Source organism: Filicampus tigris, chromosome 22 (assembly GCF_054856515.1).
Source record: "Filicampus tigris isolate MCC_2025a chromosome 22, RoL_Ftig_1.0, whole genome shotgun sequence".
Taxonomy (NCBI): domain Eukaryota; kingdom Metazoa; phylum Chordata; class Actinopteri; order Syngnathiformes; family Syngnathidae; genus Filicampus; species Filicampus tigris.
Window position 1 is genome coordinate 7,812,822 of NC_141238.1, and position 23,570 is coordinate 7,836,391.

At 44.7% G+C, this 23,570-nt stretch overlaps 2 protein-coding genes across 4 annotated transcripts; both read left to right on the forward strand.

Moving 5' to 3' along the window:
- The first annotated feature begins 1,418 nt into the window (after nt 1–1,418).
- Nucleotides 1,419–7,951, forward strand: LOC147126777 (sodium- and chloride-dependent GABA transporter 2-like). The gene is made up of 15 exons (XM_086022760.1): nt 1,419–1,453; nt 1,541–1,729; nt 2,183–2,317; nt 3,040–3,180; nt 3,243–3,330; nt 3,413–3,545; nt 3,667–3,801; nt 4,536–4,639; nt 4,728–4,852; nt 5,535–5,647; nt 5,732–5,869; nt 6,763–6,865; nt 6,943–7,043; nt 7,117–7,287; nt 7,491–7,951. The coding sequence occupies exons 1-15, from the start codon at nt 1,447–1,449 to the stop codon at nt 7,638–7,640; spliced, it is 1,833 nt and encodes a 610-aa protein (XP_085878886.1). The 5' UTR covers nt 1,419–1,446; the 3' UTR covers nt 7,641–7,951.
- Nucleotides 7,952–8,543: 592 nt separating this feature from the next.
- usp15 (ubiquitin specific peptidase 15) lies at nt 8,544–22,955 on the forward strand. Of its 3 annotated transcripts, XM_086022750.1 has the most exons (22): nt 8,544–8,690; nt 9,403–9,530; nt 9,798–9,928; nt 11,109–11,235; nt 12,027–12,172; nt 12,430–12,491; nt 12,785–12,874; nt 15,170–15,317; nt 15,460–15,633; nt 15,746–15,904; nt 15,982–16,206; nt 16,302–16,385; nt 16,947–17,041; nt 17,134–17,322; nt 17,451–17,572; nt 17,752–18,033; nt 18,146–18,216; nt 19,015–19,130; nt 19,415–19,564; nt 19,644–19,747; nt 19,828–19,916; nt 20,772–22,955. In XM_086022750.1, exons 1-22 carry the CDS (start codon nt 8,602–8,604, stop codon nt 21,087–21,089), a joined length of 3,099 nt encoding a protein of 1,032 aa, XP_085878876.1. In that variant the 5' UTR covers nt 8,544–8,601; the 3' UTR covers nt 21,090–22,955. The 3 variants fall into 3 exon arrangements, with proteins under 3 accessions (XP_085878876.1, XP_085878878.1, XP_085878879.1); XM_086022752.1 differs by lacking the exon at nt 16,302–16,385; XM_086022753.1 differs by lacking the exon at nt 12,785–12,874.
- Nucleotides 22,956–23,570: the final 615 nt, after the last annotated feature.

Genomic DNA, 23,570 nt, shown 5'->3' on the forward strand with positions numbered 1-23,570 from the left:
CATCATTCTAGAGTGATAGCAGTTTATCTATTTTGTCTTTTGCAGAATGGAATGCGGAGGGGGGGGGGGGGGGGTCTACTCATAAGTTATCCCCGGGTACATTCTGGCGCAAACTCGCCTCAGCCGCTTTTGCCGTCTTCATCTGAGTGAGTCGCACAGGCACTGAGAGAGTCTTTAAAGTGAAAGTCAACCCAAACATTTTTTTTTTTTTTCAAGAATGTGTTCTATGCAAGCCCACTAGTTGAAACAGGGCATTCTAATAAATATTACTTCATATTTATGTAATAGTATTTCATATATTATAACTTATTCCACAAATGCAAAATTAATCAGAATGCCGTGTTTCAACATATTCTTGAAAAAAAATATGTTTCGGTTGACTTCCACTTTAATTATGAATATATGTATGTATATATGTATATACTGTATATGTATATACAGTACATGTATATAAATATATGTGTATTTATGTATGTGTATATATATAAATATATGTGTATTTATGTATGTGTATATATATAAATATATATGTGTGTATATGCATATACAGTATGTATATGTATATATGCTGTGTATATATACGTATATGTTTCTATACTGTATATATGTATATATATAGGTATACTGTATGTGTATATATGTATGTGTGTATGTATGTATACTGTATGTGTATATATATATATTCATATTTATATGTGTATATGTTGTGTCTAAGTGTTCACATTTACATATTGTTTGATGAAACAAGACAAGTAACGTGATAAAGTCACAGATTTATTTGCAGTGAAGTTGCCATAGTCAACGCTTAAAACTGCAAGTCAAACTTTTTAGTATGTTAACTCTAATTGAGGCAGAGTTTTGAAAACGTCTTTCATATCAAGTCATGGTTCATTTGTCTTTATTTCAGAGTAAGCCTAACCTCAAAAATTAACATCCATCCTAAATCTGCTCTTGTTTATTGTAATACAGATTCATTTATTGCTTGTGTTAAAAAATACCGTGAGGATACTGTGGAAAAAAAAATTTCACGATAGATTACTTTTCAAAACTGGGCATAGAACGATGATCAAAGCGAAGTGAAATTGGATCATTTCCTGTGACACGCCACGGCACACTGGTTGGGACTCGCTGCTCTAGATTTCAATTTCTATTCCATATCATATCCTTCATAAATGTCACAAATGACAAGGTGGCACTTTTGGCCACTCAGGTGGTCTTCTATGTCCGGCCGCCCCCATCAATTTTGACTGTCAAGTGTAAGCGATGCACTTTGCTCCTCAGCGGCCAGCAAAGACAGTGGAGGCTGGACTAAGTTTAGCATTCCAAGCCCCCGCCTCCACCTCCTCCACCCCACCCCCACTCTGTCCTTAAATTCTAAATCTTGAGCATTTACAGGCTAAACCACCTGTGGCAAGCACACGCGCGAGGCGTACAAGGACAAGTGCAATGATGGGTAAACTCACCAACGCCCAGTTTTGCTTCCGTATTATATATAAAATCCAACATACGTTTCCCCCCCCGGTTAACTTGCCGCCTTTAGGTGACGCCGCCGCCAAGGTGCGCCTCCAGAATGGCCAGGCACGGGAGCCGCCGCCCCCCCCGGAGGTGAAAATGGAGGAGAGGGGCCAGTGGAGCAACAAGGTGGAATTCATCCTGTCCGTTGCCGGGTCCATCATCGGCCTCGGCAACATGTGGCGCTTCCCGTACCTCTGCTACAAGAACGGAGGAGGTGAGTGGAAGAGAGGGGGAAAGAAAAAAAAATTCCATTCGGTAAGATCAAGCTAGTTCTTGTGCTATTGTTTTGCTATCGCAGACAACACAGAACAAAACAATAGTTGTTTTACGACCCCCGGCTGTTTCGTTGAAATGTAAATGTTCCCCGTCTTCTTTCTCGTCTTTATTTTTTACCCTTTTTTTGGGTGAGGGGCAGCGGGGCGTCTTGAAACGGCGTGTGCTCGCTCTCCTCGGCGGGGTGGCAGGGGTCAAAGTTCAGGGCCTGGCGGGGTCACACAGCTGTTGTTGCTCCTCGCTCGCAGCAGCTGTCCCCGCCGAGAGGCGGAAATGTGAGCGCGCCGCCAAACGTCCCGGGCCACCCATCAGGGGGAAAGAAGAGCCTTCCAGCTTAACTTTCAGCGAAAAGTTCTAAAATGGAAGCCCGAAATAAACGTGTCCGCTTGCTTAGGTGCCTTCCTCATCCCGTACCTCATCTTCCTCTTCGCCTGTGGAGTTCCCGTCTTCTTCCTGGAGACGGCCCTGGGCCAGTTCACCAGCGAGGGAGGCGTGACGTGCTGGAGGAAAATCAGCCCCTTGTTTGAAGGTACGTGGGAATCACCTCAAATGAAAAGTGTTTGTTTTTATTCGGGTTCGTTTTGCATTATAATTTCCCATTTAGTGTAGGTAGACATTAGGGGTGTAACAAAAACCGGTTGGAACCGGAAAAACGTCATTCGGTTTAAAAGGTGCGAGTGCATGGAATCGAATCGTTCCGCTTTGAAATGTATCGAGATACGTATCGAATCTGTTTTTTTTTTGGGGGGAGAGATATGCCTTTGAAGAATTGTCACATTTGTAGTAGTGACAAATTCGTTGAAATGTGTGGAAAATAACAAAAAGTTAGTTGCATCATACACTATCAAACTGAGCCATACTATATCGAATCGAATCGTAAACTGAATGTTCCACGTTCAAATCGAACCGTCCTTGAATCGTTTCCCTGCTAGCATATCGCAAACCGTACCGAATCGTCTTTTTTTGTGGAGGGATGCACACCCCTAGTCGACATCATTTTTATTTATTTTTTCATCCTACCTGGATATAAAAAGTCTACACACCCCTGTTCAAATAGCAGGTTTTTTATACATAAAAAAAAAAAACAAGACCAAGATAAATACATTTCAAAACTTGTTTCACCATCAACGTGACGTTTAAATGATTTCTAATATCTTTTGTAATATCGTAAAAACCTGGCATGCCCATTGCATTGTAAATAATTATTGACAAATAGATTTTAAAATCCTGCAACTGGCTCATATCCTTTAGGTCTTGGCTATGGCACACAAGTGATCGTGACCCTGCTGAACTTCTACTACATCATCGTCCTGGCGTGGGGGATGTTCTATCTGTCTTTCTCCTTCTCCTGGGATCTACCGTGGTCTTCCTGCAACAACTCGTGGAACACAGGTAAAAGGACGATTTCATTCTTATGCTTGGGAGTGAGTGCGTTTCTCCCCGTTCGTCTCCAGAAAACTGCGTGGAATTCCAGAGGAGAAACGCCTCCATCAACCAAACCGTCTCCCACAATGCCACATCTCCGGTCATGGAGTTCTGGGAGTGAGTTCTCAAGTTGTGACGCTGGAGCCGCGCGCGGCAGGCCGTGACGCCTCCGCCGCTTGTCGTTTTTGGTTCCCGACAGGAGACGAGCGCTGAGGATCTCGCCGGGCATCGACCGCATGGGCTCGCTCAACTGGGACCTGGTGCTATGTCTGTTCATCGCCTGGGTCATGTGCTACTTCTGCATCTGGAAGGGGGTGAAATCCACAGGAAAAGTGGGTGGGAAGTGAAAAGCGTCCACTTTATTTATTTATTGAGGGTCGACGAATACGGAGACACAGCTGGTATTTTTACTTTTTTTTTTTTTTTTTTTTCAACATCTGTTTGGGTTTTTAGGTGGTCTACTTCACGGCAACCTTCCCCTATCTGATGCTTATCGTGCTGCTGGTGAGGGGACTCACCTTACCTGGTGCAGGGATTGGGATTCAGTTTTACCTCTACCCTGATTTGGGGCGTCTGGCAGACCCACAGGTACCAAAAACGCCACTAGTGTGGTTCTGCAGACATCCACAAAGGCAATACGCAATGATGTTTGGCGCAAAAAGCATAATTTGATCTACACATTCAAAATGTGCTATGCATATGGGATGAAAAAACGTTTCAAGACATCATTTTCTAGATGAATTTAATCAACTCGATTTTTCGATTAATCTGATCGATTAATCGATTAATTGGGGCGAATCGATTTTGGATCGATTTTCGATTACTCGTTACAAAAAGTATTGGGACTTGGGGAGTAAATTCAAAGAAAGGTCCACCCTATTGTTCATTGATCATAGATGGAGCTATAGCTATAGTCTAAAATCCCAAATGACAGCCTTTTGGTGTTGTGCCCCCTGCTGGTGAGGATGCCCCAGATGCAGGACCCCCATGGCTCTCCGCTGGGGGAGCCCGCTGCGTCCATCTGCGCTGGAAAGTGGGACTGTAAACAAGAGAGCCAGACGCAGACAGGCCTCCCGGTTTTGCTCAATAGCCTGTTTTGAAACAAAAAGTTTTAAAAAAATCGCTTTGTTTTGCTTTCTGGAAGCTTGGTTTAAAAATTATCCAAGTAAATAAGACCAACATCCGTCTTGAGTAGTCAATGATTTTGCATTGGCATTCTCTGGATTATATAACCTTTCCCATGTGCATTTGTATATGAATGACGTTCATGCTTTCGTGTGCGCTTTTCCTACTTTTATATGGCTGTTAATCGTTTTTTTTAGGTGTGGATGGATGCTGGGACCCAAATTTTTTTCTCCTATGCTATTTGCTTAGGCTCTTTGACAGCTCTAGGCAGCTATAACAAATACAACAACAACTGCTACAGGTAGGATCGGATTTTGCCACTCTTGCGTATTCATTCTGAACATCAGGTTTGCAAAAAAAAAAAAGGGCGTCGACTGTTTGTGTTGCAGGGATTGCCTGGCGCTGTGCTTTCTGAACAGCGGCACCAGTTTTGTGGCTGGATTCGCAATCTTCTCCATTCTGGGCTTCATGTCTTATGAGCAGAACGTTCCCATCTCGGAGGTGGCTGAATCTGGTGAGGTTGGGCGGCAAGGCGGAAGTGTCAAAATGGCCGCCACCAGAGATGGCTAAAAATGAGTGGATTTTGTCGCTACCCAAACATATATTTTATATATGTTCAATGCAAGCCCACTAGTTGAAACAAGGCATTCTGATAAATATTGCGTTTGCGGAATAAGAGTTGATCCACCCGTTTTTAGCCATCTCTGGGGGCGGCCATTTTGTCACTTCTGTCGCCTGAAAATGACATCATAACTGCTCAGTGCTCCGGTAACAACCAATCACGGCTCACCTTCAGAAAACAGGTGAGCCGTGATTGGTCGTTATCTGAGCCCTGAGCAACTGTGATGTCATTTTCAGTCGACAGAAGTGACAAAATGGCCGCCCCCTCAGATGGATAAAAAGGGGTGGATTTTGCTGCTTAACTCATATTCCACAAACGCAATATTAATCAGAATGCCGTGTTTCAACTAGTGGACCTGCGTAGAATATATTCTTTAAAAAATATGTTTGAGTTGACTTCCGCTTTAAGACACTTAAACTTAAACTTATTGAATCCCACTTTTTAGTCATGATGCCAGCAAAAAATATACAAACAGAGCATCCGACAATACTCACAGGCACACATTTACTCCTCTGTGGGGGCGTGGGGAGCGCACTATATGTAATTCATTACATTGATTGGTTGTCCATTGCAGGCCCCGGTTTAGCCTTTATTGCTTACCCACGTGCTGTGACCATGATGCCCTTCTCTCCCCTGTGGGCCGCCCTCTTCTTCATCATGATAGTTTTTCTCGGGCTGGACAGTCAGGTGAGATTAGTCGACGCCGCTCTGTGAATTAATGAGCGTTTCCCCTTGCAATGATTAAAGCGACACTCTTGTTTTACGTTCAAGTTTGTGTGTGTGGAAAGCCTCGTGACCGCCATCGTCGACATGTACCCCGCCACCTTCCGCCGTAAGAACCGCCGGGAGCTCTTCCTCCTCGCTGTGGTCTTCGTCTCCTTCCTCGTGGGCCTCATCATGCTCATGGAGGTAGGCCGCACACAGCTCAGAGGATGTTTTTGTTTGAAATCAAAACAAAGATAAGTGAAATTTGAACGTTTGTGTCATTTTGAAATTTTGGAGGACTTTATGTACTGTGGAAAACTGTTTGGAGCTATTGTTTAAGTTTTCATTGAACTTTTGAAGATATGCTGATGACCTTGGGATCGACCTCAACTTTGTTAGAATTTTACGACGAAGATGTATATCTGCAAACATTACTTCTACTAGTACTACTACATACCTGTCAACTTGTACGTTTTCCCCGTATTTTATACGTTTTTTTGATCATTTCAAGTTGTGTACGCCGTATAACAATTTTTGTACGGGAAATAAATAAATAAAAAACTTCTTTTTTGTTATACCGATTTCGTCTTGCCCATTTCGGCTCCAATTTGGAGCGTCCGTTAAGGATTGCAAACTGCAAACTTCGGCCGACTTTCACGAGCAAATTTTTCAATTTTAAGAGTTTTTATTTTATTTTTTTCAATTTTGACACCAATATTATCCTTTTCTCCTGAAAATGAATATCGGCTCCAAATATTGGTTATCGGCCTTCTTGATCACTAATAATCGGTACCGGTAAAAAAAAAAAATAATAATTGGTCTATCTGTAATACGTAGTTCTGATATTATAATTTATAATGGACCTATCCATAATAACTGTGGATGGCAATTATGTTGAATTTGCTGCAGCGTATACAAGAAATCATGCAGTTTTTTTCAGAGATACTAGTACCAAAATGTTTGCGATATTTGGATTTCGGGTGAAACTTAAGAATGATCCTAAAATGCCATTTCGCCTTCACAGGTGAACCTAATTTGCCTTTCAAATGTCCAGCTAGTGTGTAAACATATGAATTGAAGTGTGTTGTTTTCGACAGGGTGGCATGTACGTCTTCCAGCTCTTTGATTACTACGCCGCAAGTGGTATGTGTCTTCTCTTTATGGGCCTCTTTGAGACCGTCTGCATTGCGTGGGTCTACGGTAAGCCGCTATCAAACAGAAACGAACTTGTTTTTTCGTGATGCAAAACTACAAATCTTTCAAACGGGACTCTCCAGGTGCTGACCGCTTTTATGACAATATTGAAGACATGATTGGCTACCGTCCCGGGCCTTACATCAAGTACTGCTGGATGTTCTTCACCCCGGCCACGTGTGTCGTGAGTTACAAAATACGAAGCTTCTGTGTCCACATTGAAACGGAATTACAAGTTTTATCGATTGTCTCGCTAGGGTACTTTTGCCTTCTCCCTCATTAAATACACTCCCTTAAAATACAACAATGAGTATGTGTATCCGTGGTGGGGCTACGCGATTGGCTGGCTGCTGGCTCTCTCCTCCATGGTCTGCATCCCCCTGTGGATGGCGTATAAAATCAGCACCACGCAGGGGACGCTCAGGGAGGTAATGAACTTGGTGTTTTCAGGACTTAAACTCATTCAGTGCCAAAAACGTTTTTTTAATGTCTTTTCAGCCCCAGGAACTTTTTTTTCAAATTTTGTTTTTTCGAGTAAAGGAGGGTCTGAAAATGTCTGGCACTGAATGAGTTAAAATACATACCATACACAGCGGCATCTTTTGAACACTCATTTTGTGTCTTCTTACAGCGCATGCAGCTGCTCATCACGCCGTCGGAGGACTTGCCCAAAACCAAGAGAGAGCAAGAGAGATTGCTGGCCATTTTTGCCCCGGAGGAAGACACCAGCAGGAATAAAAACGGCTACCATCCCGTGTCGGAGCAAGATTCAAATTTATGAAACACCAGTGGAGCTACACAGGTGTATTTTGGTTCAATTTTAAGAGCTGAATAGAATTAAAGACAGCTGAATCACTAATAGCTCGCTTGTGAATGCAGCCAACTCTCTGTATCCAATAGCTTCACGCGGCTCCAGAGCCCTATTTGTATTATAATATTGTATTATCAACAATGATTTGGCATTTTTGTCCTTTGTATTTCAGAGTATGCAATTGTGTTTTATGAAATTTGATGGAAAGATGCCATGTCAACAAGATTACTGTGCTCACTGTGTTAGAACTAATATGTCAATGTAGTCTCTTATTTTATACTGTGACAAATTGTCTGTACAAAGAAATTTTTAAGTGTCTTTTTAAATAAACATGTAAATTCCTAGGTGGATGTTTATATTGTCTGTTTTAATAATTAAGTAATTCAAAAGTTATAAATAAAAATGCAGGGATTGACAACTAGCGGCAACACTACACTGAGTGGCTGCTTGATTTTTTTTAAACAAGAAGACAACAACCACCCCCGCCCGAAAATGTTTTTAAAACATTTTTTATTTATTACAAACTCCCCCAGAATCATCCGAAACTGTCGACTTGAAAAAAATTGTACATTTTCAATGAGAAACGGGGGGCAAAACGGACATCCTTGACTTGTACTTTTTATGCAAAGGAGCCATTTTATGGAACAAATGATAATGGATAAGGTGAAAGGATGTGCATTTCTTTTTTGTAAAATAAACATAACATAACCCATCTGTAAATTTATTACAACATAAACACTTGTCATAATTTTTTAAAAGGAAATGACACAACCCGAATATGACGTATGTGCTCCTTTTGAAAAGATGCCGATACTCCTTCCTGATTGGCTGAAAAACCCCTGCGTCACTCCCTTTTTCACGCACAACGTGATTCTGAAACGCCTCCGCCGCTTTCCCCTCCCATCATGCACCGCGGCATGACTGAGGAAAGATGGCGGAAGGAGGAGCGGCCGATCTGGAAACCCAGAGAGGAGAGGTCGCGGCACTGATGAAAACGCAACTCAAAAAGGACGACACTTGGTAAGAGTTGCCATGGAGACATTTTAAGAGCGCTGCGAGGGCGCCGCTGTCCTCGGCGGCGCCTGTCGACGTCACAAAGGAGGAGAAAAGTAGCAAATACGGGGCCGTGTTGACAGTTAGCTTGAGTTAGCTGTCAGCTTCATGTGTGTCAGCTCTCCTCCGTTGATTCACATCCATTCAAATGGCGTCATTCTCCACTTTAGCTCGCCGCTTCTTAATTCCTGACAAGACTGTGGGACGCCCCGTTTATTGATTTCGGCGTGGCCAAGCTCAAAGCTAATTCCGAAGCTGTCAGTGGGCTCCTCGGTCGACTTGTTTAGGGCGGAGTCGGAAAAAGAAGCACCTGTCAAAATCAGAGCCAGCTGGCCACACTTTGAGCAACCCGAACTCAACTGAGGGTGGCATGGGTAAGTGGTGGAGTGGTTGTCTCCCAACCCAGAGGTTGTGGGTTCAATCCCCTGGCTGTTGTGACCTTGTCCAAGTATCCTTGAGCAAGATACTGAACCCCCCAATTGCCCCTGATGTTGCGTCATCAGTAGGCACAGTGTATACAAGTGACAGCCCATTGACCGGTAAAACTAATATTTACCTCTTAAAGGTTCAACGTTAAGTACGTTTAGTTTTCTGAAAACCAAGCATGTTTCAAGCATGTTCACAGTCTCAAATAACAGTGATGTGAATTCATGAATTTTTTTTTTTCTCATCGTTGCAGGTACCTGGTAGACAGTCACTGGTTCAAGCAGTGGAAGAAATATGTTGGATTTGATAGTTGGGACAAATATCAAATGGGCGACCAGAATGTTTACCCGGGACCAATTGACAACGCTGGTCTTCTCCGAGGTAAGACACTAAATTCATTCCATAAGAATAAGAACAGAGGCATCGTTCTGGCAACTAGCAACAAATAGCTCAGAGGAGCACAAACGCCATTGTTGCCTGGCTCTCTCTTTTTTTTTTTTTGCAAGGTTCATGGAATTCTCTGCGGCATACCTTCTTTGTGTTTTGTGCTCATTGTCAGGTCGCTTTGTGCCTCCCTTGTTTGTGGTGCTCATCGGGCCTTTCTGCATACCCGTCTCTCACCCGTTTGCCCCCTTTCTTTACCTCTAGATAGGGATTTTCTGGCCATCAAGGAGCATCTCATCGATGAGCTCGACTACATTTTGGTTCCCACGGAGGGCTGGAATAAGCTGGTCAGCTGGTACGGGCTGACGGAGGGTCAAGAGCCAGTTGCACGCACGGTATGACTTCGACTGTTCCCTTGCTTATTGTACATGTAAAAGACAATCAAGAGAACTCAGATGTGTTCTCATGATCCTAAATGTATGTTTTTGAAAATTGATTTCAGTAATATTTTTGGATGAGTGAGTTTTGCCGGTTGTAACAAACAACAGCCGGGTTAGTGTCAGTGGAAACGACTTTGCTATTGTCAGAGGCCACCTGCACATTTGGCTAGTCATGCTATCATGGCTGCCGGCGTGTTGCCCCCTCCCTCACCCGTCGACCCCTCCCATTTTGCCACGTCTGCTCTGGGACGTATCGGGTGGCCGAAGGGTTTCTATTTTCAGGCAACGTTCCGGATGACTGAAAAGCTACATGGAGCGAGCTACGAGGCACAACATGCAGGAGGTTCATCATGCTTTTTATTTATCTCGTGCGTCGTCCGTGGACTCACCATCCCGGTTTCCGTGCTTTAGGGGGTAGGGGTCACACACGAGGACTTCAGTCACGGGATTGGCGCACTTTCTTCGCCTAGCCGCATGGTTGCCCTTGTTTCATTTCAAGCGCAGCGAGGCCCGCTGAGGTCACGCTGAATCCGAGTGGCGTCACCGGGGAGGGAGGCGGGAGGGATAAAAAAAAAAAAAAAAAAGTTTGGCTCCGCGGTGATTTGAGGAATTCTTCTTGGCGGCGACTTTTGCTCCTAGCTCACGGACAGTCTTGAGGTTTGGGACGGGGACGAGTGTGGAGGGTTGGTGTTGAATACGAGCTGGTGTGCATGGCTGTTGCAAATCTGCTGGACGTTTTGTTGAATTGTTACTTTGGGAATATGAATTCCAGGGAGTGTGCGTGCGCGTCGTAGTCGTGCAGTGTTGAAATAAATAGGCTGGGACCCATCAGCTGTTTCCACAAGGTGCTGCTAATTTAGGCCTTCCACTCTTGACTGTGCTTCTGTCAGACGAGTGGCAGGCATGACACAAACTATGTTACGGCAAAAAAAAAAAAAAAAAAAAACACCTTGGGAACATGTACTGCTGAATAAAGAGTATACTGTACTTGAGTTTGGGACACATTAGGCTCAATTTTTAACGTCACAGAATTCCGTCTTGTGACTCTTGACGTGCGGTCACTGACAGGGGGATTGCACAACTTGCGTGGAATTATTCCCACTACTCTCATCCCCGTGTCGTATCTCTTCACAAGGTGGTCGAGCAAGGTATGTTTGTGAAGCACTATAAGGTGGAGGTGTACCTGACTGAGCTTAAGCTATGTGAGGACAGCAACATGGACAACGTGATCACCAGGCGCTTCAGCAAGGCCGACACAATCGGTAAGTCCCGCGGGAGAAACGCTTGCGAGATCATCACGTTCGCCGCGGGGAACGGTCAAATTCCGCCGAAGAGGTTTGAAAATAATTGAAATGCTCTACCACTAGATGGCAGAAGCTTCTATTAATCTGTTGCCGTTCATCCGACAGACTAATTTGTGTTCAGTGAAATAAGACTCAATTCCTCAACTCAGTAAATTTGTGAGTAAATTGAGCCAAAATGATCACCATTTCAGTATATGTATATGCTTTTTTTTCTTTTTCTTTTTTTTTTTTAAACATGTTTTATTGCGGATTTTTTTTCCATAACAGCAACAAACGAAATCCGAGTGTAGGGGCGATGTATACGTTTTTTTTTTCTTGTTTTTTTTTTAAACTTATGTTTTATTGCGTTTTTTTTTTTTTCCATAACGGCAACAAACTAAACAGATCAAACTACGAAATCCGAGTGTAGGGGCGATGTATAGGTTTTTTTTTTCTTTTTTGTTTTTTTTAAACTTGTTTTATTGCGTTTTTTTTTTTTTCCATAACGGCAACAATCTAAACAGATCAAACTACAAAATCCGAGTGTAGGGGCGATGTATACGTTTTTTTTTTCGTTTTTTTTTTTTTTTTTTTTTTTTAAACTTATGTTTTATTGCGGGTTTTTTTTTCCATAACAGCAACAAACTAAACAGATCAAACTACGAAATCCGAGTGTAGGAGCGATGTATACGCTTTTAGTGTGCCGTTTTTCTTAGTTAAAGGTTGGGACGGTAAAACCTGCTACTCATAATGTGCGCTTTCTTTTGCAGATCTAATAGAGAAGGAGATGCGAAAGCTCTTCAGTATCCCCGATGAGAAGGAAACCAGACTTTGGAACCGGTACATGAGCAACACCTTTGAACCTCTCAACAAGCCCGACAGCACCATCCAAGATGCCGGCCTCTACCAAGGACAGGTAGTCACCTTTTTTTTGTGGCGTTTGCCGCATTTTTAACTCATTCACTGCCACGCATTTTCAAACCCTCTTTTAACATAACGTTTGAAAAAAAATATCAATAAATTCCTGGGGTTGAATGGCTGGACTGTGAAGACAAGTAAATTCGTCAATGGCGGTGAATGAGTTAAATGCGCAATAGCAGCTGGACGCTTTTTTTTTTTTTGTTTTTTGTTTTTTAAATCCCCTCCTTTCCCCCCCCGCGATGTCTCTCGCAGGTTCTCGTAATCGAGCAGAAGAACGAAGACGGCTCGTGGCCTCGAGGCTCGGACGCGAACAAGTGAGAGCAGTGCCGGCTTCTATTTTTGCGCGTGGACCCAAAGGAAGAACTTTTGTTTTCCATGGAGAGTAAAAAATACTTTTCACACCGTTGACCGATAAACAAGCTACTGAGATTCTGTAAATAGTCACCTGTGCACCTCACTCATTCTCTTCTGTGACGCAATCATTGCTGACACATACCCACTTTTATTTTGATTCATCTAAGTTTGATTTATCCGGCGCCTTTCTGCAGGGTCCCCCCCCCCCCCCCCCCCCTGCTAACTCATAATCTATTCTTTTATCTTTTTGAAGGTCATCCGGTGCTTCAAATCTCTCTGCTTTGCCAAAGATCTCGCCTTCATCCCTCACAAACAATCATAACAGCAGCTTCAACAGCAGGAAGTAAGACTTAGTCGCAGGTGTGTGGATGTCAACAGCCAGAGATGGAGCGGAGCGCTTTGGATCCGTTTTGCGCAACTTATCCGCAAATTTCATCACTATCAGTTTCCAGTTTGACTCGAGGGCGCCTATCTCTGGCTGTGGATTTGGGGTTTAGTAAAAAATTGCGAAGGATGCCGTTTCAATTGTTGGGAGGGTGACAGCGAGGAAAAATGTGATTGATTTCTTTGGAATTCGGTGACAGCAGTGCTCTCCGCTAGTGGCCTACTGGCGGCTTTCGGCATCATAGTCAGCAATTTCTTGATTTGACCGCCTTTTAACGTTTTTAACTTTTTTTTATTTTTTTACATTTCAATCAACCACAGCAAGGGATGCAAGTCAAAATCAGGTGACTTGATCACACCTTACCTACGAACTCTGCTACTCTCACCGCCGCACTCGCCTGATCAACACAAAAATCAACACAAATTTGCAATTATATAAAAAGAAAATATGTCACAAAACTGGTTTTCTGTTTCATGAATTGCATTATGAGTGCAGGGGGGGGGGGGGAAAGTGTGGATATATACACTGGCGCAATGATAATAATGCCAGTTCAGATTTATATCGCGCCCTTCTAGGGACTCAAGTGGTTAAGATGCTTTTATGTGAAATTAAAATGATGCTACTTATTATGATCCCTCAAAGATAATCCACATGAATTATTTTCAAGGCAAGAGGTACCTCAGCTCGCTGTCTTTTCAACTCCCGAACGAACCCGGAGCCCTCTGCCGGAGAGCACTGCTAGTCTGAGGGCGAGATTAGCCGTCTCCTCTACTGTCCCCTCCTTTCACCTGACATGTTTTTTACTGCATGCTATTTTTTTTTTTTCCTTTTTATTACCGAGATATTAAAAAAAAAAAAAAGCTTCATCGTGAACTTTGATCCACATGCGCAATGAAGGTGTTGGATCGCATGGGTTCATGTTGACATTTCACAGCCGCATATCAAGTACATCTTTTCTTGCCGGGCCAGTTTGGGAATGTGGATTTTTTTTTTCCCCCGGCAGAAGCTCTTCTGCAGCGCCGTTTCTTCTAAATTATGCATGCGGCCTCTTTTTGTCATACATAGTGGTAAGGCATTACATAATATATCTCTCGCCCCCCCCCCCCCTTTTGATGGCAATGCATGGTAGCAGCATAGTGTCACTGTCATTTCTGCAACAGCTCCTCTCCTCACTCCGCTTTCGCTCTTCCCTCCTGCCCCAGCGAGCAGGCAAGTGACCTTCAGAGTAGTCGTCGACTACTTTCCTCTTCGGCCGACGCCCGGCGTCGTTAAAAAAAGGAGAAAAAAAAAAAAAAGCGCTTTCTTCAGGTTGATTTATATACACACCCTCTTTTAAAAGCCCTCATAAGACAACCACGGCATGTCAAAAGAGCTTTACAGAGGCAGCGCCAAAGCGCGGCTTTGACCCGGGAGGCGTGTCCACGGGGATAGTGAAGGCGATGGATCGTAAGAACATGCATCAATGTACATTTACAGGGGGGGGGGGGGGTGTCAGGCTAGTGAATACTGCAGCCTCAGCTGGATGCAGTCGATTGGCTTCTTTCTCCCCTCCGCCTCGCCTCTCTCTCTCTCTCTCTCTCTCTCTCTCTCTCTCCCTTCTCTGTGCACCTCAAGCTTCGGTAGCGGTACTCTTGAGCAGCCTTGCTGCTGCTATAAATATCTGCCGGTAGCAGTGGAGCAGCAGCAGGCAGGCCAGAGGGAGGTGCCGGAGACCGGAGCGCAGGACAGGACAGGACAGGACAGGTGGAGGGGAATATAAGAAGTCGGCCAAGAGAAGATGGTAGATGATTAGCTTTCTCGCAGTCATTTAGAGGACAGAAAGTTGTTTTTTGGAACGTTTCAGTTGGCCCGTGGTCGACTTCAGGCTGCCGTGGACTCTCTCCGAACAGGACTTAAAAGCAACCGGCAGCCGCCTTGAGTTTTGTAGCGACATGTGGGCCGGGGGCGGGGCGGAGATGTCATGCTCCTGTGTTGCTGGTGGTGCCTGAGGTCTGAAGCGGTAGAGCTGGACGGCAGGAGGGTGGACCACCGCGCGCTCAACTGCGAGGCCGGCGCCTCCCTCGACCAGTGGGACGCTGTCCCGCAGCCCTCTCAGAGGTCCGCTTGCAGCGGGCCATGTTTGATTCCCCGACTTAAGAGGAATCCAACTTTATATATGTGAACTGACGATTGTATTTTCTGCGCTTTTTATTAGCTCAGTAAAACCAAATGTGTTTTTCTTTGTTTGTTTTTTTTTTTTTTTTTTTTTTCCAGCGTGAAGAATTCAACCTTCAGCCTACCGTCCTACCACAGCTACAGTAACAGCTACGACTACTCGGAGCAGAGTCGGCAAAGCGAGCTCGCCGGCCTCTGTGGGCTCTCCAACCTCGGCAACACGTGCTTCATGAACTCTGCTGTGCAGGTAACGCGCTCGAATCCGACCTGGCTGCGAAGAGAAAAAAAAAAAAAAAAAGCCGAGGAAGAACGTGACACTTCAAATGCAAATGAAGCCCAGATGAAGTCTGTGACGATGGTTGTCCTCTGCCGCTCCCGTGTCCTCTCAGTGTTTAAGTAATATCCCTCCCTTGACGGACTACTTCCTCAAAGACAAGTACACGAGTGAGCTGAACAAGGACAACCCGCTGGGCATGAAGGGAGAGATCGCCAGAGCCTACGCCGAGCTTATAAAGCAACTGTGGTCCTGCAAATACGGCTATGTGACACCAAGGCCTTTTAAGGTTGGGGAAAAAAAAAAAAAAAAAAAGCATCGCTGTTTTTGTCTCATGATTTGACCTTAGTTGCATTTTTTTTTTTTTTTTTTTTTTTTGTCTTTCCCCAACTTCACCCCAGACTCAAGTGGGCTGCTTTGCCCCTCAGTTCTCCGGCTACCAGCAGCAGGATTCTCATGAGCTGCTGGCCTTCCTCCTGGACGGTCTCCACGAGGACTTGAACCGGATCAGGAAGAAGCCGTACATACAGCTCAAGGACGCTAACGGCCGGCCCGATAAGGTGGAGCTGAATTTTCGTGCAAGGGAGTATCGGGAATGTATTTAAAAAAAAAAAAAAAAAAAAAAACGTGCTTACAGGTGGTGGCCGAGGAGGCTTGGGAGAACCACATCAAGAGGAACGACTCCATAATCGTGGACATCTTTCACGGCCTTTTTAAGTCCACCTTGGTGTGTCCCGTGTGCTCCAAGGTCTCTGTGACGTTTGATCCTTTCTGTTACTTGACGCTGCCTCTTCCCATGAAGAAGGAGCGCACGCTGGAGGTTTATCTAGTCAGACTGGATCCTCTGGCCAAACCCACACAGGTAACCTTCAGACACCGGTTGAACGTCGTCTACATCCTTTCAACATCTAAATTCACGTGTCGATTTAAAAAAAAAAAAAAAAAATGTTTTCTCAGTACAAACTGACCGTGCCAAAAGTGGGCTACATCTCTGACCTTTGTACCTCCCTCTCCAGTTTGTCTGGGGTGCCCGCTGAGAAGGTACGGACATTCCAATGTCAAAGCAAGCGCCGGCGTCCTTTAAGAGCTGTCCCATTAAAACGCTGACCTTTCTCCACCGTCACACAGCCCAGTGTAGACATTTAATCATTGGAAGTGATCATACAGACTCAGTAGCACGTAGGGCCGTGTCTTTTTTGTTCCTTGAACCAGAAAGGCTCTCAGTGGAGCGCAGACGTCTGCCAAGGATGAACCATCCTAATTTGGCACCGAATTGCAAAGCTCATTAATAGAAATCCACTCTTACATACGCCTGGATTTTGTTGTTGGGGAGAGGGGAAAAAAAAAAAAAAAAAAAAAGCCTTGTCATCTTGCAAAATGAAAATCCTGGATCCGGACCAAAGTCTTAATACATTCTGCCCTGGCTCATGTTCCCCTCCCATGCTCATCCGTGAAGTAGTTTTTGCATCATCTTGCTGGCAATTGAATAAAATCTGAAACAAGATGAAATGGGTTTATAGTCGACTTGCGTTCACATTTTGTGTGGTTCTTAACTCCCCCCCCCCCCCCTGTGTTTCCCGCCGACACTCAATCCCCCGCCAGATGATCGTAACCGACATCTACAGCCACCGTTTCCACCGGATCTTTGCCACCAATGAGAACCTTAGCAGCATCATGGAGAGGGATGATATCTACGTGTGAGTGTCAGGTCACCTTTTAAAGGACAAGTCAAGTAACCCAGACAAAAAAAAAAAATAAATAATAAAAATGAATGATACCCTCTCTGTAGGTTTGAGGTGGCAGTCAACCGAGTGGAGGACACGGAGCACGTTGTGATTCCGGTGCACCTGAGGGAAAAGTACAAACAGTCGGGATACAACCAGACTAGCACGCCGCTGTTCGGACAGCCTTTCCTCATCGCCGTGCCGAGGACGCTTAATGAGGATAAACTGTACAACGTGCTGCTACTGCGCCTTTGGTGGGTTTACCCGTGAAATCTCGCGATGGCGTTCTTACCACGGCGTTCTTTGCTCACGAGCATAAACTGGTCCGGTTACTACCTTTTTTAATGCTTCTCTGTGAATGAAAGTGGTCTCGTTCTTGCAGCCGCTTTGTGAGATCCACCGTAGTGGAGGATGGGGACGACTGTGAGGAGACGGCGTCAGCCAAACAGCACACCGTCAACGGCAACGCTACCGCTAACGGCGTAATGGAGGAGGGGTCGCCAAGTGAGTCCTCACTCGCTGAAACGTTCTCTTTTTTTCGCCATGGTCACTTCCAGACCCCAAAAAAAATTATATAAATACATTCCTGGGATTGAATGGCTGGACTGTGAAAAGACGCTTCAATACGTCAATGGCAGTGAATGTCTCAAGAATTTTTTTTTGTTTTTTTTTTTTTCCGTCAGGCGAGATGGAGACTGATGAGCAGGACGACGAGTCCAGTCAGGATCAAGAGCTGCCCTCCGAGAACGACCACAGCCAGTCGGAGGACTCGGTGGGCGGGGACAACGAGCTGGAGAACGGCATGGTTACCCCGCAGAACTCCACCAAAGGCCAGCAGACCAGCGGGCACGGCAAAAAGAGACTTTTCACATTCCAGCTCAATAACATGGGAAAAACGGACTTCTCGCTCATCAAGGAGGACACCAGGCAGATCCAGTTCGATGAGGGACACTTATGGCTCAACGGTAGGACGCGACGGGTGGCGCGGGGGTGGCTTTAATTAACATTCCCCTCCTGCACTCGCATCGCGGATTCCCATGTCTTAATTACTCATTGAAGTCTGTCATTCTCTTCCAGATCGGTCTTATCTCTCTTTGGATTGGGAACCCGAGATGAAGAAAAAGTACTTTGACGACATGGTTGTTGAGGTAAAGAAAAAAAAAAAGCTGTATTCTTGGACCCCATGATACACGGTCGACTCAAATCACTACTTTCGCGCCGTAGCAGGCAAACGCGGCCGAGAAGTCACTGTTTATCATACCACCCACGGTCACGGTTTTATGAAATCAAATGCACCAGTCTTTCATGCATAATAGAAGCGGGAACAAACCTAAGTAAAAAAGCAAAATTGTGACAGATTAATCGATTTTTGTGGTGAATGAGCCATCGGTTTGCAAAATAGTCGGTGACAGTTGGCCGCTCTGTTAGCTAGTGCACTGGATAGAAGCAGACTGTAGGGCTCCTCGATTATGGGGAAAAAAATATGAATCACCATTATTTTGGTAATAATTGAAATCACGATTATTCGAACGGTCAATCGTTTTGGGGTACAAAGCAATGAAAAAAAATATGAAGGCAAATAAATTTCTTTGAAACACTATGTGAGTTTGAAACATTTGTGAAATTAGTTATTTAGAATAAGAAAAGGCGTAAATGTATACATTCAAGAATGATTTCCTTGTGTGTAAACAGTGTGTCGGATATGCATATTAACAATAGTTTTTTACGATTTTGACAATTTTGGAAACGTGGAGTGAAATTGTAATTGAACTTCGATAAATTGCGCAGCCCTGGCAGACTGTGATTTTGAAAAACAAAACATAAGGGGAGGAAGTAAGATTCAAATCAAAAGGGTGTAAAAAAACCCCCAAAAAACAAAACAAAAGCATACAAAACGGCAGCAGATATCGTAAGAGCGATACACATAACTGTCCATTTTTCTCCAGGACTTTGACAAGCACGAAAGCATGGAGTACAAACCTCAGAAAAAGGCCTACTTCAAGCTAAAGGACTGCATCGAGCTGTTCACCACGAAGGAGAAGCTGGGAGCTGAGGACCCTTGGTAAGCACGTTACGCGTCCCTCCTGTCAGCTGTGACTCATTCACTGCCGTTGACGGATTTACTCGTCTTTTCACAATCCAGCCATTCAATCCCAGAAATTAATTTCGATTTTTTTTTTTGGAGGGGGGGGCGGGGTAAGAGATTGTCTGGAAATGTCTGGCAGTGACTGAGTTATGTCGAATCAATTAGCATTTAATCTCTTTCGAGCTTTTTTGCATCGAAAACAACCTCTGCTTCATTTCGTCCAGTCTGGCTTTATCTTGACATGTGATGCGCGACTTCAGGTACTGTCCAAACTGTAAGCAGCACCAGCAGGCCACAAAGAAGCTGGACCTGTGGTCCCTGCCTCCAGTGCTAGTGGTCCATCTGAAAAGATTCTCCTACAGTCGCTACATGCGGGACAAACTGGACTCCCTTGTCGACTTCCCGCTCAGGTACACGCCAGTCATCCGTCTCCTTTTTCGGTCGCGCGCCGCCTCGTTTACAACCCGTTCCGATGCGTGGTCTCTGTAGCGATCTGGACATGTCGGAGTTCCTGATCAACCCCAACAGTGGACCGTGTCGTTACGACCTCATCGCTGTGTCCAACCACTACGGCGGCATGGGCGGAGGCCACTGTAAGCCCAAACGAATTGCAGAAGTATTCCGGGATGTCTTTGCGGGGTTTTAACTGTGCCGTCGTCTCGTCGCCGCTCAGATACCGCTTACGCCAAGAACGCCGATGACGGAAAGTGGTACAACTTTGATGACAGCAGCGTGTCGCCGGCCAGCGAGGATCAAATAGTGGTGAGTGCGCTCAAAAGACAAGTCTGTTTTGCTCGTGGAAAATAATCTGAAGGCAATGTGAAATAAAAGCCTGAAATTCTGCGTCAGTGAAAAAAAAAAAAAAAAAGGGAGCTCAGCGTAAGTGAAATGGGGGTTCGAGTTTCCACGTAGTCCAGCTAAATGATGCTTGTAGAAGCATGTCATTAAAGCGGAAGTCAACCCAAACACTCTGTTATTTTTTTTTTTTTTTCAAGAATATGTTCTATGCAAGCCCACTAGTTGAAACAGTTTCGATAAATATCGCGTTTGCGGAATAAGTGTTAATCCACTCGTTTTTAGCCATCTCCGGGGGCGGCCGTTTTGTCTTCCGTCGACTGAAAATGACATCACAACCGCTCACAACGACCAATCGCGGCTCAGATTCAGAAAACAGGTCAGCCGCGATTGGTCGTTGCGAGCGGTTGTGATGTCATTTTCAGGCGACGGACGACAAAATGGCCGACCCCGGAGATGGCTTAAAAACGAGTGCATTTTGCTGCTTAACCTATATTCCACAAACGCAAAATTAATCCGAATGAATCAACTAGTGGGCCTGCTGGGAACATATTCTTGAAAAAAAAAAAAAAAAAAACATGTTTGGGTTGACTTTTGCTTTAAGTCCCATTTAATCTGAGCACAGTGGAAGTGTGGGCCACTTCTTTATATGCATTCCAGGCCCACCTGTGGGAGGAGCAACTTTGCGATGTAGAGCGATCTTAAGAAGCAATTTTTTTTTACGAAACGCGGCGGAACGCAAAAAGTGAACGAACCGCAACGTAGCAGGCGGCAACACTGTCAAAAATTCGATCCTCATGGCTCCACTGTGCTCATGTCCAGTCCAAAGCGGGCTACGTGCTCTTCTACCAGCGCCAGGATACCGTCAAAGGCACCGGCTACTTCGCTCTCGACCGGGAGAAAGAGGAGGACAACGAGGAAGAGGAGGAGGGCGAGGATGAAGAAGAAGAAGAGGAGGAGGAAGAAGAAGAAGCGGACGATGAGCAGAACGAAGGGAGACGGAGCGCCTCCTCGGTTCGGGGCGGAGCCTCTCCCGCCGCCGCCGCAGCGAGCGGGGACCAGAACGAGAACCGGTGCGGTAAGAACGAGGAGGGAGAGGAGGAGGCGCCCAGTCGAGACGTTACCATGAGCGGCAACTGAGGGGCGGCGGCACAAACAATCGGAGCGAGAAGAGAGCGGGAGATAGGAATCTTTCCATCCAAAGCCATATGGACGCACAGCATGGCAAGCGGGCGCCATCAGGCCCACCCGGGCTCGCCAGGCGGAGCCAAAGTGGGCGTGACCTTGGCGGTACGCGGAGAATTCGGAGCCCCGTGGCTCAATCACTGGTTGTGTGTGTGTGTGTGTGTGTGTGTGTGTGCGCGCGCGCGCGTCACCTGTTGCATTTGTGTTGCTAAAGGCCGTTTTGATTCGGAGGCAGTTTGTGTTCTCGTGAGTGTTTTATATCTCTGAGAGAAAGTTCTGATTTTAGTTAGTTTGTACATAATTGAAACACTGAGCAGTGTGTGTCGTCATTCTGCGCTGAAGCAACTTGCACAATCACCAACCATCCACTTTTTTTTTTTTTTTTAATTTTTCTTTTTTATAATCCTCATTGCCAGACACTGCATTAGCTCAGAGATGAATGTGACTTTTCTCTGAGCAACCCCAATAGGAAATCTGCCTTCACATACGCAGGCGGGGCACATCTCAAATCCGGACGCGTGTTCGATTTTTGTTTCACTTTTCTTTTTAAAGTATTAAATGCCAAACTTGTTCCGAGCTTTTGGTCTGCTGCTCTTGCTGTGACCTTGTTTTCGTGTCCAGCTGACTTTGGCGCCCTCTGTTGGCCACACTCCTTCACTCCTACCATGCCTGCATGTGGTGTGCTAATTTAAGCCCTTCAATGACGACGTGCCATACATGCGCACATCATCCAGGAATTGTGTCTTCAAAAGCCTGCTATGCATTTTAGTGTTAGCTCCATCTTGCGAGATAACGACAATGTGTGTGTGCTTAGCCTTAACTCTTAAATCTCACACACTTTCCCCCCCCCCCCCTTTTGCATGGCCCCTTTAAACACACTTGAATGTCAACATGATTTAAGGTGGTCTTGTCATCTCACAGCCACGTAATTTCATTTTTTTCTAATCCACAGGAGGGGCAGAATGTATGCGCAGTTAACACTGACCACATGTATGTGAATGCCTTTTTTTTTAAAAAAAACAACATTTTTTTAATTTTTTTTTTTTTTTTTTTATAAATTCTCAACAGGGCCACGTTTTGTTGTTTAGCTTTCCCGGGTTGTTTTGAGTGTTTTGGTGACGGCTTCTCCCGCCTTAGGCTGAATGTGTCCCTCTCCAAGAGGGGTGACGTGATTCTTTTTGTGCTCCTGAGCGTTTGGGGTGAGTCCGGCTAAAAAAGAAAAAAAAGGGGGGGGGGGGTGGGCGGAAGGGTTACTTTGTGTCAGATTGTTGCAGGATATTCCTCCATCGGTGCATTTATTCTCCATGGTGGAGTGTGGCTTTTTTTTTTTTTTTTTTGCTTTCAGCTGGCAACCCCTTACCTTTTTTTTTTTTTTTTTTTTTTTTTTTTTTTAATAACAGCATCTTCGCGCTTCTTGCCTTGCTTTTCGGCCGACTCACCCCCTCCCGAATGAGCGAGAAGGAGACTGCTACAATAGACGTATACTGTACTGTACATAAGAGTTCACTCTGTGAGTGCACATTTGATAAAAGTTTATTTATTTATACGTAAGCATTTAGCAAGGAAGCATATCTAAAGAGCGGAAAGATTGGGTGAGGTGGTGTTGCCTGTTACACTTGTCAGGGAGGGATTTTTTTTTTTTTTTTTTTTTTAAGGATAGCTCTGTTGTTTTTGGGACTTTTTTGTACAAAAGAAATAATCCAGGCATCCTTGCATGATGAGGGGTTTCCAGGTTTGGCTGCACTTGAGTTCACTTGGGTTTACATTTGAAATGTGCATGTGTATTTATACACAATCTTCAATAAAGTTGTGTCAAGCTTTTCAGTGACTTTTCTTCACCTGTCCCCTGATTTCTCTGGCAAAAATAAACACTTTAGTTAGTCATTTAACTCATTCACTGCCAGACATTTTCAGACCCTCTTTTACGCTAACGTTTGAAAAAAAATGTTGAAAACCAAAATACAAATAAATTCCTGGGATTGAAATGGCTGGACTGTGAAAAGACAAGTAAATTCGTCAATGGCAGCGAATGAGTTAATAACAGATGGACCACTTAAACTGCATTCCTAAAACATCCCAACATTTTCCAGTGTGGAGAATCCAAAATGTCAAATGTTCCCCTTACACTTGAAACCTACCTCACTTAAACCAAAATAAGAGATAATCTTCATGTCATTAATACTTGGCCTACTTTTTACTGTTTGTCAAATATGTTGCATTTGTCCGTTTCGTAATCTCCCTTTTTAAAGCAGCACTGGGCAAGAATTCGACCTCAATAATTTTTGTTCACAACTCTTTTGATGAAACATTGACTTACAAGTAGTTGAATGGGACTTTTGTCATGCCCTAAGGGGGTCTGTATCGTTTTTACTGGCACTAAGCAACTTTGAGGAGGATGGGAGCAACCCCGGCACACACAAAAAAAAAATATGGCAT

Coding starts and splice junctions, on each gene's coding strand:
- LOC147126777 (XM_086022760.1), top strand. Junction 2,318..3,039: donor AATCAGCCCCTTGTTTGAAG/GTACGTGGGAAT, acceptor CATATCCTTTAG/GTCTTGGCTATGGCACACAA. Junction 4,640..4,727: donor TACAACAACAACTGCTACAG/GTAGGATCGGAT, acceptor TTTGTGTTGCAG/GGATTGCCTGGCGCTGTGCT.
- usp15 (XM_086022750.1), top strand. CDS start 8,602: ATGGCGGAAGGAGGAGCGGCCGATCTGGAAACCCAGAGAGGAGAGGTC. Junction 11,236..12,026: donor CAGCAAGGCCGACACAATCG/GTAAGTCCCGCG, acceptor TTTCTTTTGCAG/ATCTAATAGAGAAGGAGATG. Junction 12,492..12,784: donor CGAGGCTCGGACGCGAACAA/GTGAGAGCAGTG, acceptor ATCTTTTTGAAG/GTCATCCGGTGCTTCAAATC.